We start from the raw sequence: 14,992 nt of genomic DNA on the forward strand, positions 1-14,992 counted from the left end.
AGTAAATCATGTTATTTTATGTGAACTATCATTTTTACTATCGTGCGATTTCTGAAAGTCTGCATACCTCTCTGTAACTTTACACTTTATAAAGATATATTTGCTTATGTTATCCCGTTTTTTTATTTTAACTTTTTTATGTTGTTATTATCGTTGTTGTTTTGTTCGTATCCATTATCTTGTATATTGTGTCAAAAACTTAAAATGAAAATAAATAAATAAATACATACATGCATACATACATAAGTATAAGAGTTCATTTGCAAAAACAGATAACTCCGTTTTTAACAATTTTAAAAAATCATGTTTTTTCTTTGTGCATTCCAATTCGTCTCAATCAAACTGTAGTTGGGTTATTTTGCTATAAAATAAAAATAACTAATAATAAAATACAGCTAATTTACACAAGAAAACACAATAAAAAACATGATTTTTGAGTGTTTTTGCAAATAAACTTATGTAACTCAAAAATATGGACAAACCCAGCGACTGGGTTGTTTTGACCAGTGGTTGGGTTAAATGTTTAACCAAACCTTCTGGGTACTTTTAACTCAACTAATTGTTTAAAAATTACTTACTTTTACTTAAAATGAACCCCAAATAGGTTGGAAATTAACATTTATTAATATGTTAAGTAAAAATAATGTATTATTAAGTTGAATAAATATTAATTAAATATTTTTTTAATTGCTTGTTAATAAATGTTCACCTTTTGATTGATTGTACATCTTTCCTAAACATCACTCAGTATATTCCACAGCAGTAATGTTTCAATCCACCGCACGATGGCAACCTTGACTTAGATATTGTTTATCATTATTTGCCCCCTACAGAACGTGAACGTGTTTGGTCTGTATAAATTTATAAAATTAGTTAAATGTGACAAACCTCAATTTAGGGACGTTCTCGTTTATAAAAGCGATGTGTAAAGGACGTATTATTATTCTAAAAGTGCTAAAACGTTGCTGTTAGTCTTAGGGAATAGGTCAGTCTATTTATATTATAATTAACTATATATACAAACAGTTTGTATATGGAATGTCTGCATTTAGAAAGTCGAGGAACCTTTCATTTAGCTGTGAGTGAGAAAAATAAAAATTGCAAATTGTTTTGGTTTTCAATATCAGTGTAAAGCAAAGAACGAAAACTACCACTATTGTCTTCACGACAAAATCCATAGAGAAATCAGAATGGCAATTCGCGTTTATGTATTTATTCATTCTATTTATTTATTGACATTCAAACTGTACTAAAAATGATTAAGTACTAAGTATTTGGCATGAGAAGGGATCTCGATTAATCAATGTTAACTATATTTTTTTTAAAAGCTGTTATATTGTCCTCTAATTTAATATAGTCCATTAAGTCTCAATACAACAGCGTTCATTTAGACATTCTATGCTTTTCAGTATTGAGGATGTGAGAAGGAGTGGGCGTGGCTTTCCCCTCTGCCTGCGCCTGACGTCAGGCCGTTAGAGACAAGCACGGAGCCGAGGCCGCACAGCAGCAGCCGTCACACATACACACACAACACACATACACGTACGCTCACTGAGGGCGACTGCGCCTTTAAGACCCGCAAAACTAACAGCCAAACCAGCCTCGGTGTCAATGTACGAGCGATGAATTTACTCGATATGGTTTTGTTCAAACTCTTGATGCTGTTATACTGCTTAAGCGACACCAAAGGTAAGAGGGTTTTGCTTTACTTCTGGAAAAAGTGACGGTTAATCGGATTGTGCTTTAGCTGAAGTGAGCTAGTATGGGAGGGGTGAAACAGAGAGACTGAGCGTGAGTGCGGAAGTGAAACTAAACATTAAAAATACTCAACTTTTACAGTTAAACACGTGGAATTCGAGGTTGCTTCAGATAACAGCATTTATAATTGACAGTGTGGTGGGGAGTTTTCATAATGACTTTGAGTGGGATATTTCAGAAGAATCACAATAAATGTTCTAGCTAGCTGTCAAAGACAGCCCAGCTAGCTAACTTAACGAGTGGATTCGAGTTGAGTAATCTGGAGTGGAGAGCGATAATAAATTAATTCAAGTTATACGTTTCTGTCCTGTTTGCATTATTGGTTTGTTATTTCAGGAGTGCGTTAATGAGTGCGCAGTGTTTGTGAGAGTTGGCGAAATGAAAGACTCCACACACCTTTCCTGTTATTTCCAAACGAGAGATGAGAGTGTTGTTGTTAGTCTAGTTCACTTGTTTTGTTTTGTACAGAGTAACAGAGTTTGTACATTTTTTCATTACAAGATGTATCAAAATAATAGTAAATAAAACGTTCTTGAATGTATCAAGCTTACGGTTATAGTTTGGGTCAGGCTTGGTCTGTTGTAACTATAATTAACAGTGTTTATTAACAATAGAAGTCTGTTGTGAGTCTCCCTTTAGCTAGCTGGATAAGCATTGGCTGTGTGTGGTCAGACACTACTGCAGAAACTTCAAGAAATTAATTTCTGCATAGATTGTTGCACATTTTCTATAGGGTGAAGTTCAGATTTCTTCTAAAACTTCCTTCCTTGCTGTCAGACAGGAAGTGACGACATAAAACTCGAGTCATTTTGGTTTTATCTCAGTCTTCCTTTCTTTTCACATATTTTAAATGTCTACTCTGCTACTTCTCAGCCAAGCTTTCTGGGGTTGCCAAAGATAACTACTTCGGAAGAAGTGTAATTTATCTGTCTGCATGCAATAGTATTTTCATACTTACTAAAGCCCATTAGGCAGTGACCGAATTTATTAGGACGAAATACTTTGCGTTCCTTTATTAGTAAGTTTTCTTGACAGTTCAGTGTTGTTAGGGACCTGTTTTGGATCAGCTGAGTTTGTTGCTATGGGATTTTATGTTTTCCAGAGTATTTGGTGTTCGTCTGTTGCTTGTTGCCCTGGGCTAAAGACATGCACTGTCTGCCACCATTTTCCCCCCTTCTTGTGATTGCCTAGATCTCAGTGGTGTCTCACATTTCTTGATCTTTGAGATTTTCATTTATTTAGTTAGTTTTATTTTTTGTGCATCTCTCATGAAACATTTGTTTATTTGTTTGTTTATTCATGCATAAAGAAAAAAGGAAAGCTTTATTCTAGTTTATTTTCAAGCCGTTTTAACATGTTTACACTTGTAGTTCGGTGCTCTTTTGGTCCCAGATAAATAAAGGAAATGCTACATTTAGTCCTGCTTTGCTTAGCATTCACACTGTAATTTTTTTAACACTTATCCTAAAGATACAAAATGCATAAGGGCACAGTCACAACCTGATTGGACATCATTTATGGCGTATATTTTGAATGTGTCTACATTACCAGCTAATTGCAATTCACAATAACAGAGCAGTCACACCAGAGTTCATTTTAATTGAATCAAATTTGCCAAATATGAACACACCCTAAGGTGAGTCATAAACAAATTTAATTAATTTACTCCTTTTTTATGTTTAGCATCCCTTTTCAGGTGCCTCTTTGTTGCTTTGTTAGCCAGCTGTGAAAACAATTGTACATAAAGAGCTTTGCTGACATCCCTTTTGGCTCAAATATCAGCTCAAACATGTTGTGCGCCTGCAACATTAACATCAGTGAGCTGTTTTCCATCGGCTTTTTGAGTGTTCTTTCATATAGTGGATAAAGACAGAAGGTAACAAATATGGTCAGATTCTATACATAGTGTCATCTGTCCTGAGATTAGTGGTGTCTTTGTGTGCTGTGGGAAGCTGATGGAGATTACACCATGCAGTGATGAAATGGCTTGTTATTGAGCAACTTGTATACTCCCCCATGCATCAAGCCAGTAGAAAAGCCAAAAAGAAAAGTCAAATACACACAAATGCAAATGCTTTTGTAAGCCAGATTGCAATGATTTGTGATTCTGGTTGTTTTCATGTGGTTAGCGTCTTCTTCAACTTGCTAGATGGATCCTCCCACAAAGACGCCTTCTTGTATGATGTGCCCAGGATCTAGCATTAACAGTCACCAGTGAAAATCGTCGTAAGCTGGTAAATACAACTTAAATTTGATGCTGATTTTTGTTGTAAATGATATGAGCGCTAAAAGCAATTTCTAAACAGAGTAAAAGATACTGTTGAGACTTCACCAGAGCAATGGATGCAACACCGATTTACAGAGGAAACAGGTTCCTTGCCAGTGCTAGTTCTAGACGACAATGGGCTTTCAAGTAAAAACAGGACAAGCTTTTGAATGGAACATGCAAATGAAAGAAAAAGTGTCTCTTAGTGTCTGACAGAGCAGTTTATTTACAAATCAGATATATATATGAGCAATAAAATGAAAATGAGCAACATCTTAAAAAAGGCTGTGCATTTTCACATTTTGTATGTTAACTTTAGTGCTATTTTTACCAAAGGCTAGATATGAATAATAAATAACTGAAAGCATAGTTGACTGATAACCTCCTCTCTCAGACCAATGCTATCAGCACTATATTTTTTGTAGGCTCGCTTTATGTTAGAAGAGGATTATTTATTTATTTATTTATTTGTCCATCATAATGTTCATTTTGGTTATTTTTGTCATGGTTTGGAGTTGTGTGTCATGGTGTGAATTTACATCATCACTAAAACTGCTTTGTACTACCTCCAAATTATGAATCAAAGCAATAATGAGCTTCTGCACTCTGTTCTGGCAGAAGAAGAACAAACACACATGCACAGGCTCACAGTTGCCTGTTGGCAATGATGTGACGGATATCCTCATGTTCAGTCTACTGTAATGTTTTCACAGAAAGTCGATCCTGTGTTTGTGACCGTGTTTGCGTTTTGAGATAACAACCCAAAATGACACTCCCACAAGAAATGATAACTTTGTTATTTAGTATCATTTCCTGTCAGGCTGCAGGGTGTCCCTTTCTGGTTTTTCTTTTCAGCTCTCTTGCAGCAAACTTGCAGCATTACCAACTAGAGCCAACTTGATCAGTAGGTTTTTCTATCATGACCTCTGGTGTTATATCAATAAATTATATACACAAAGTATATGACAGTGCTGTCTTCTGCAAAAATGAAACTTTCCCAATGCCTGCGTTAATTAATTTGTCACGTCATTCAGTTGATCAAATGCATTTCTGAAATATGCTGTGTGCAGTTTGAGTTCATTACAGAAATAATAAACATTTTTTATTTTTTATCTGTCAAAGGAAGGCTAGAGCAGTTTGATATATAATTAACATTATCTTTTGTCGTTCTTTTGTTTCTTTATTTGATTTGTGTAGGTTTTCTTAATAGGACCAAATTAGTAATGAATGTGGAATGTCATTTTGTCGGTCTTACTAAGGATATTCTGACAGTCAACAATCACAATGTGTAATGAGCCAATACAGTCCGTTGAGTTCACTGTGTATTGTTTGAAATACGGCACAAGAAAATATTTGAGGATCATGAGAACTTAAAAAAAACTGTTGCAGAGCATGCCTTTATTTAGGGCTGTCACTAATTATTTTGGTAATCGTTGAGGATTAATTGAAATTTAAAAAAAGAGTAATCTGATAATTAGAATTTTTTTTTTTTTTTTTTTTTTGTGGAAATAAAAATAGACCTAAGCGAACGATAGCCTCAAATAATAATTAGTTCAAATAAAGTATCCAAACCAAGTAATCAGTCGGTGCCAATAGCCTTGTAGTTAATGCGTCGACATATATCACAACTGTGCTTGCGGCGACCCGAGTTCGAAACCCATCTTGAGGTCCTTTTCCGATCCCGCTCCCCTCTCTCTGCCCAGTACTTTCCTGCAGTCTCTCTACTGTCCTGTCCATTAAAGGCACAAACCCCCCCCCTCCCCAAAAAAACAAATAATCATATGGTTTCATTGGACAAAACTGTTCAAATGCAAAATGCTTTATGAACAGTGTTTATGAGCAATAGAGCTAACATACAGTATGCATTATAACAAAGGCCTGCTGAGGGCGCCAATGGCCTAACAATTGTTTTGACACTTTACTGCGCAATCTAATACTTGTTTAATGTTGACTAAACAACACTGAATTCAAATGTTCACTTAATCTTTAATATTTGGCCATTTCTTTACGAAAGAAATACAGCCACTGTAATGTCTTGAATTCAATGTGGACGTCAAAACTTGTAAACTCGAGAGTGAGGGTTAAACTGTTATTTTGAAGCCACGATAAACCGTTAGCATATTGAGAAAGATACTGATGTAGTCTCATGTGTTTGCATAGGTTTATAAATGATTTACCTTACAAATCTGATGAAATGGCAGATGTTGCATTCCCAGATGAACAGTAATAAACCCAAAACCAAATCGTACCATTTGTTAATTCACAATACATATGTGTGTGTATTTATATAATGAATATACACAGTACACACACATATAGTATGTAAACATAAACTTTTCATTTTTAATCAATTAATTGCGACTAATTGTTTTGCAGCTCTAATTCACAATAGCATTATGCTTTATTATGACTTTAAATGGGCTTAGTATATCATGCAGCCTTGAAAAACGGTCTAATGTGTTTCATGGATTCTTGTCCGTAGAAAAAAGCCACTTTCGTTATTTTGCCCATTTCTCTACACAGGTAAAATGCAATAGAAGATTTTTTAAATAATGACTATAGAGTATGTTTTTGTGTTTAAAAATGCTAGACACAGCAATGGTATGGACAAAACGCAAAGTCATGCAAGCTTTTTTAAAAGTATTTTAAAAACATATTTTAACGTAAGTGCCACATCATGTGCAAAACAACGTAGAAAAACAATGTCGAATCAGCACAGTTGAATGCAACATTGAGACAGTTGCTCCAACTCAGAATATTGTTTCATTCCATTCTGTTTGGTTTCATTGCTGTTGTGTTAGACTGCAGACCTCACAGCTGTGCATCACCAGCAGGAAATGAATTAGGTTCCTGAATATCAGCACAACTGTTATTACCTGCAGTCTTGTGCCTGCAACCAAATCATAGTCGGTGCTGATATTTAAAGCAGCAGCACTCTTGCTTGTGTGATGTATGCAGTATATGAGAGAGAATTTTGTGTGCATCTTATCACATTTAATTGGATCATAGATATTGGCATTTCCTTGAGCATTGTTCATAAGAGATCAGACATTATATCAACAATACTGTCATAATTAAGTAATACTGAGTATTAAAATAAAAACATTGTTAATGTTAAATACAAAGAAAGTATTTTAAAATGATCTCTTATAGAGAATTTTTCAAGTTTCCAAAATCATAATATAATGATTATAGTGTTATTGTACTATGAATGTGTAAGCTATGATAAAGTTTATCCAACAGACATTGTACCAGCCTCTTTACAGCAGTTTTTCTTGTTTAAGAAGATGATTGGCATTTGTCTGTCTATAAATAGTGTGACACATATAATCAGATTACCATTCCTCTTACCATTTTCATTCTGAACGTTGTTACCAAACAGATAAGATTAAATTCTCTTCTCCCACCCTGCCGCATAGTGTATTTGACTTGGTTTTTACCCTCTTTTCTAGGACTGTTTTCCCACTGCACTGCAAAGCTCTGCTGTTCAGAAATTTTCTGTTAGAGTTGAGTAAACAACTCTGACTAGAGAAAGGAACCAAAATAATTCTGTCTGATAGACCTTTAATTGTCTTCCAGGGACAAATTGCCAGTCCCTTTTGCCACAGTATCACTTTCAGCCACCTTAAGCTCTTTGTAAAAAGTGGAGATTATTTGGCTGTTGAATTCCCAAGCTCACTTACTTCGAAAGTAAGTGATTTTTTTTTTTTTTTTTTTTTTTTTTTAAGTTTGACAGAAATGAAGTGGAGCACATCTTACCAGTGGCTCAGTCCAGCTCTTAAACATGCAAGTGTAGTCCAGATCTTGGCGTAAGAAAAAACAATGTCTCTACACTATTAAACACCCACCAACAACTGCCCACAGCTTGGGTCCGAGACAAAAAACGGATTTGTTCGAAATCTTCTGCCATGTCTGACCAGTAGTTCACCCATGGGTTCAAATCAGCGTTATCACTATGATGCACTAAGCAAAATACAGAGTTGTCAAAAAATTTTGATATAACTTTAAAGAGGGTTTTTGGCATAGTATTAAACTGTTCTTTGAGCTAGACCAATCCAATTCCAGAAACCCTGTAATTTTTTCATGCTTTGAATCATATTGTCTTGTGTTTCTGGTTTGTCTTGTCTCTTTATACCCTCTGAAAGTCTTAACTGTAAGTCTGAGTTTGCATTTGTTGTTTGTCATATGTGTGGTTTCTCCACAGAGCCCTGCCTGTAATCTCTTCTATGGTGTAGGCTGTAGGAACGTGAGTGTAAAGGTCACAGGCCCTGCACACAGGCTCTGTGAACCCTCCCGAAGAATAATAAATCATGAGCCAAGCTGTTTCCACTTCCTGTAATTTTCTGACTGTGTACCACCCAGTTTAACTTCACGGTTCAGTGTTTAGGGATATACAAACATTTAGGTGACATACTGATTGTGGTTTTCAGTGGAATGTTTCACACTGCATTCATCTTGTGTTCTTGATTAAATTTGTTCAGTCAGTAGCGCTGGTGGTGTCATGAAATTCACACAACCTGATAATGTTCTAAATAGTTTACTGTTCCAATATTCTGGTGTTGGCTGAGTCGAAAAATAGAGCTTTTGTGCATCAGTCAGCATTGTGTTCTGAACTGAAAGCTCAAAGCTCTTAAGTGACCTTTTTCAAACACTGGAGAGCAAACTGGCTGATTTTTTTTTGTCTGCTGAAAGACTTAGTGATATGAACAACTAGTGTGATTGATTTTGATATTTGACTTTAATTTTATTTTTTTTTTTAAAGAAATTAATACTGTTATTCAGCGAGGGCACATTCAACTGATCAAAAATGACATTAAAGATATTTACATTGTTGCAGAGTTGTTTTTCTATTTCCAATAAATGCTGTTGTTTTGAACTTTCTATTTATCAAAGAATCCTAAAAACAAATATCAGGTTTTCCACTAAAAATATTAAACAGCACAACCATTTTCAACACTTGATTGTTATAATAAAATGTTTTTTGAAGTTCTAATTAAACAAAGATTATACATATGTTGTACAAGAAAATACTATTTCAGTCTTTCTGCTTCACAATTTCACCCTACTTCAATCTGCTACTTGCTGTTTCTTGGTAATTATTTGTGCAATTTTCTGGCAATTTCTGACTGAAAAGTGTTTCTAAACCATTTTTTCAGTATAGTGTTTCTATTATCGTGGCAGTAACCATTGAAAATAAAAGTACTTATTTGTGGAAAAACAAACAAAAGCTTTAAGCGTTTTTCCATTTGGATGTCATATGAGAGCAGCTCAGTTTAACAAAACAGAGTTCAGCTGATTATAGATGTGATGCGAAGGAGGCTGCAATAAAAGATGTGTAATCACAGGCTGTTGCAAGTACTGTGGATATAGAATATAAAACATGTAAATAACTTTCAGATTTCCGTTCACTGTTATTTTCGACAACTAAACTTTTTTTTATTATCATCTATAGTCAAGCCCTCCACTCTTCTCATCCAGTGGTGTCGTGCATTACTTCTGACAGCTCTACGGTTATCTTTGTGTGGGAGTCCAGAGCTTTTGTCCTCATATGTGGGGTAATTTAGGCAGAAATGAGGCAGCTATTGTTTGTGCCTGTACAAAAGAGCTCAGTGTCCACCCTCCTTTTACAGAGTCACGCCTTTCTTTCTGTGTCTGTGCATTTTGAAAAGCCTCTAGGTTTCTCATTTACCATGAACTATATATATTATCATCTATAAATACGCCTGTTCAGGCCTATCCTGAACAGGCCTATAACTTGTTTTTGTCCTGACTTTGTCTGCTGCAGTAGAAGTGATCTAAATAAGGACTTTGCGTTGTCAACCTAGACTTCATACTTAATGCTTTATCCAATTCCCTCGTCACATCCTTGTAATGATATCCAGAGTCTGTCATATAAACAACCAGTCGGTGATTATACTAATATTACTCTTCAGTCGTATTTCGTATGTTTATTTTGTTGTTGTGTCCATCCACAAAGATAAATAGTGGAGCAGAAAACGCTGATCTGTAGTGGGCTGACTCACCTTTCTTCCTTAGCTAATAGAGCAAAATTGTCCCATTTGCTTTTGATGAAACATCACTTCCCTGTCATTACGCCTTTATGCTTCTCAGCAATGGTTCACTGGCTGACTCTAGTTCTAGGTAACAGCGCTAAAGATGAGCAAGCAAATTACTCATTTTTTTTTTTAAAAAGGCGTGGAAGTTGCCATGGAAACAAGGCCAAAATGAGACAGTTGTCCATTAGTCCATAGATATAAATGTCCTTGTCTCTAAAGACATGGGAAATAAAGTCTTTCAAGCCAACCTTGAAACAAGCTGTACATTTGAATAATTTGACATAGTGTTATTGTTGTTCTCATCCTGCGGTTGTCTTGTGCATATTATCTTCTAAAGTTTGTAAGTTGCCTACATAGACACTGTTTTAAGGCGTTATAGGCTGACAGCAGCTTAAAAAACTTTAAGGGTCTCTGCTGCACTTCACGTCTTTTTGAGGTTGGGATGCTTTAACCGAAAAACTTTGCTGTTAAAGAGCTCGAGCTCTATGCCATTTAGTTTTCAGCCTTTGACATGATTTTAAAAATTGCTATTAGCTTGCGGTAAGAAAAGTGGTCAAATAAGACAAAAGCTCAGTGATGCAGGTGGTAAAGCTCAGTTCTGCTAAGTTACTTCACAGAGATTTAAATAAGACCTATCATACCCCTTTTTACAATATGTGATATAAGTTTCAGGTTTCCCCAGAATGTGTCTATTAAGTTTCAGCTCAATATACCCCACAGATCATTTATTATATCGTTCTGAAAATGGCTATTTTGAGTGGAAGCAGAAACAGACTGTTTTCGTGCATGTCTCCTTAAATGTAAATGAGCTGCAGCTCTCTGCCCTCTTTTCCAGAATGGAGCTGTGCCTTTACAGCTCGTAACTCTGCCAAAAAACATATGTATGGTTTTGATTATCATGGCTATTGTGCTAAAATCATGTTATAAACCATATTCTTTTTAACTTATCATATACAGTTTTCTAAGTGCACACATCTGACATCTTCCATGTCTTATTGTGCTTAAACTGTCTAATACACACAAGTTTATGTACATACATACAAGTATATGCCTACTTTGAGGCTGGGACTCTAAATTGTTAGAACTGGTACACCACTGACGCTTGCGAAAAACAAAATGACGGCACCATGGGTGGAAACATGCAGATCCATGGGCGGTAATATTATAATAAGATCCCCTTCCTATGTCACAGAGCTCATTTTTCATAAGCTTGCAGAAAAAGGCTTACTGGGTTGTTCTTTTTCACATTTTCTGGGTTGGTAGATGCACAAGGGGCCCGATTATATCACTCAAACACAGAAAAAGATTTTCATGATATGTCCTTTAACAATATTTTGGTACTGATGTTTGAATGACAATCAATTTTACTGATACAGTGAGTTTCTTGCATGAAAGTAGTTGTGAGTCCTAAAAATGTCTGGAAGTCACTTTGGTATTATATGGAATGTCTAATATATCTTCATAAGAGAACTGTCTAGCCTTAACCATATTTAGCACTCCAAACTGGAGCGATAACTGTGCCAACCTACTAAACTGTGAAGGTAACTACTGACATGAAGTCATGTAATCAAGCAGTTCACTGAACCTTTATTTCAGCCTGCACAGTGCATTGAATGTAGAAGTCTAAAGAGAGAGGAACACTGGGAGAGGGGGTCAGTGGGGTTTGCCTTGAGAGTGAGGTAGATGGAGGGGAGTTGGGGAGGTGGAGCACTAATGTGTGTGGAATTGGAATGAGTGTTGGAGCGTTCTGCTCCTCTGAGGCAGTGCTGCTCCTGATTTCTGCTCTCTCTATCCACAGCAAGATGAGAGGAGGATTTTATCGCTGCTGTACAGGTGGACAAACAGTCTGCACTGATACTCCCAGCCAATACACACACACACACTTTTTCAGCCTTCCTCCCACTCACTCTCTGCCAATTGTGCAATTTGTTTATGGCCTTGTTTTTTGATTTCTTTTATTACTGTTTTATCTCACAACCTGAGCATCTGTTAAGGATAGGGAAAGTGTCATCTAGAAATGGTGTTTTATGATTAAAGCTGTGCATCAGCTGCAAACCATCAGGGCAGGTGTTTCTGAACTTCTGTCAAAACTCTTTCATTAAAAGATGAACGGAAGCTGTTTGCTGAGAAAGCGGCACTGCTGTTTCATTTTTATTTGTTGTGTTTCATAGGAAAGACACTGATGATGGTTCTCTTGAAGTGACACTTTGGTGGTTGGCAGAATGCCATGTTGGAATTTTATTTCTTCTGCTTCCAAAATGTCTTAGCCATTGAGAAGTGTGAAGTGCTGATAGTGTTGCAAATGTGTGATGGTCATATGTTTTGTAGTATTTTATTGTCAAAGGGATAGTTCACCATAAAATTTAAATTGTCAGTCGTAAAGTCGTCATTTGCTTCCCCTTATGTTGTTTTAAACCAATGTGACTTTCTCCCTCATGAGGGACACAAAAGGAGAACACTTGAGGATTGTTAAAGGTGCTCTTTTTTCAGTACAGTTGAACCAATAGTGGCAATGAGCTGTCAAGGTCTAAAACAAAAAAAAGCTATTTTTCCATGGGCGCATATTTAGGGCCCTGTGATTTCTGCAGTGTGTTAAACGCATGCAGAATCGCGGAATCTAGCCATAAAAATGGAATCTACTGTATAACGTGGAATGTCATGGAATTTATTTTGTTTACGAAACACATACTTGATGCTCACAATGCTTTCAGCTTCTGCCTCCTCAATATACGAGTACATGAACACATAAACATAATCTCTAGAACTGATCTAAGAGTCACTTCAGGATCATTTTACAGTTTCTTGTGAGGAAAAACCAAGACTACTATCATAATCATAACAGAAATTTAAAAGTCTTCACAGCAACCCTTCAAAATAAAGTTTGGTTTAACTTGAAAAAACTGTGATAGAAGAAACTGTGATACTACTACTACTATTACTAAAATTATTAAAACATAATGCGTCTGGTATATATTACTAAAATTATTTACCAGAAAAGTGGAAACACACACATATGTTTTGAAAAAAGAATCTTTTGCATTGCATGAAATCTTTCACCCTCACATAGAATTCAAGATTGCGTGAATTCCTGTTGAAATGACTGGTTGTCTTGTCACCCCTGAAAATTCACCAAACAACAATAAATGTGACCACAGCATAAGTCTTCTGAAGCCATACAGTGTCTCTATGCAAGCAACTTACATAGATCAAAATTTAACTTGTTCATTGAAAATTGACTGAGAAATATTCAAGATTTGACAGAAACTCATTTGGGTTTGGAACCAAATGAGGCTTGGTACTCGATACCAGGATTTTCATTTTTGGTTGCACTACCCTTTTAACTCATAGCCTCTGGCAGATGGAGGTATAATTAATATTACAGCATTTTTGCGAACTTGCTGCGTTCTCAGTGTGCTCTGGAAAGCTTTTGAAAGCAGTTGAGAAACCTTTGAGGAGAAAAAAATGCTTCTCGATAGAGCATGTAGCGTTACAGAGCTCTGAGCCAACTCTTAAACACTAGATTGCAGCAGTAATTGGCCTGTGACATTCAATTTTTGTTGTACAGAGGAATAAATCGGTTCAGGCCATCTCCAGACGTGACCTGCCAGCACTGATGGCCCTCTTGCAGAGCCGTTATTCTGTTCTCAGAGTAAAAGGAACCGCTCTATTCAAGCCAGTTTGGTGCTTGAGGCTTATTGTCATAGCAGACATGGTTGGAGCCCAGGGGAGGCAGAGTTAGATTCAAAACAGGAAAGGTTGGTTTTCTGTAGGTTGTGTTGACTGATGGAATGCCAGTGTCAAAGTTCTTCCTCTGAAAACAAGTCAATCAGAGGTTTCAGGGTCTTATTAGTCATATTGTCTTATAGACTTTTCAGACTGCATTGCTTTTCCAGAATAAGCAGAGTATATAACTGTCATCATCCTGTCATGATTTCAAGGTTGTGAAGGAAAGGGACTAGAAAAGCTGTTTGTGAGATGAAATGTATGGAGCGCTGTGGGTAATTCACGAGTACAACTGTTGTTGGAGCGGATACTATAGTGTCGTGATGAAGTAAACGCTCCCTGCTAAGGTCAGGCTATTCTTAGCGTAAATACTACTGTGCCAGGAAGTTGCTTTTTGAGTCTGAGGAAGGATGGGAGGGAAAAAAATATGAATACTGTACTTTCCCACAATAGAAGTGGAAAGTATAAGTGGCCACATACACATATGACAGTATACTTAGTTTTTTTTTCTCTTTCTGTGTTACTCTTATTAATGTATGTTATGACAGTATAAGGCCAGCTTCACACATAAGCCACATATATTCATGCCCATATTTACCGATTGCACTATTCATAATGCATATGTTTAGCATATTTTGCTGTGTTTTATGAATTTCACAATTTTTTTTCACACAAAAAAATTTAGTTTATTTATTATTATTATTATTTACCAAGTTAAGATATTTAAAATATCCAAAAACAGATAATCATACATAAAGGTCAAAGACCTTTTGCTGGACAACGACATTGCTGGCCAAATATTACTGATTGAGTTTATTTAGTCTTTTTTTCCAAGTTTGGCCAGCTGCCAGTAACCATTTTATATTTTATGACTGTAATTTTAAGAATGAATTCAGTGTAGTGAACTGAAAATGACTTCTTTTTTTTTTTTTGGCCCAACATGGTGTCCCTCCCTGACGTGGTGCCCTGGGCACGTGTCCAGTCACCCATCTGGTTAAAATGGCCTTGACAGAGCCGCAGACATATTACGCAGCAGAATCTCTGTTAGTGTGAAAGCTCGATGCCATGCTGTAATTCTGATTCGCTTGCACGTTGCAGACACAGGATGTGTGAAATGGGCCTAAGCCTTGTAATTTACGGATAATGAGTCGTCATGTTACAGCTCAAAGTGTAATTCGAACAGTCGCAG

The 14,992-nt window shown here is 36.2% G+C and overlaps 1 protein-coding gene across 2 annotated transcripts in view; it reads left to right on the plus strand.

The window, feature by feature from the left end:
• Nucleotides 1-1,498: 1,498 nt before the first annotated feature.
• adam10a (ADAM metallopeptidase domain 10a) overlaps nt 1,499-14,992 on the plus strand; it is a 66,804-nt gene continuing 53,310 nt past the window's right edge. For both annotated transcript variants that reach the window (XM_051114871.1, XM_051114872.1), the window contains exon 1: nt 1,499-1,689. In XM_051114871.1, coding sequence (XP_050970828.1) covers nt 1,623-1,689 — 67 coding nt within the window. In that variant the 5' untranslated portion in view covers nt 1,499-1,622. The remainder of the gene's footprint in view (nt 1,690-14,992) is intronic.

This window comes from Labeo rohita, chromosome 7, assembly GCF_022985175.1.
Source record: "Labeo rohita strain BAU-BD-2019 chromosome 7, IGBB_LRoh.1.0, whole genome shotgun sequence".
NCBI classification, from domain to species: Eukaryota; Metazoa; Chordata; class Actinopteri; order Cypriniformes; family Cyprinidae; genus Labeo; species Labeo rohita.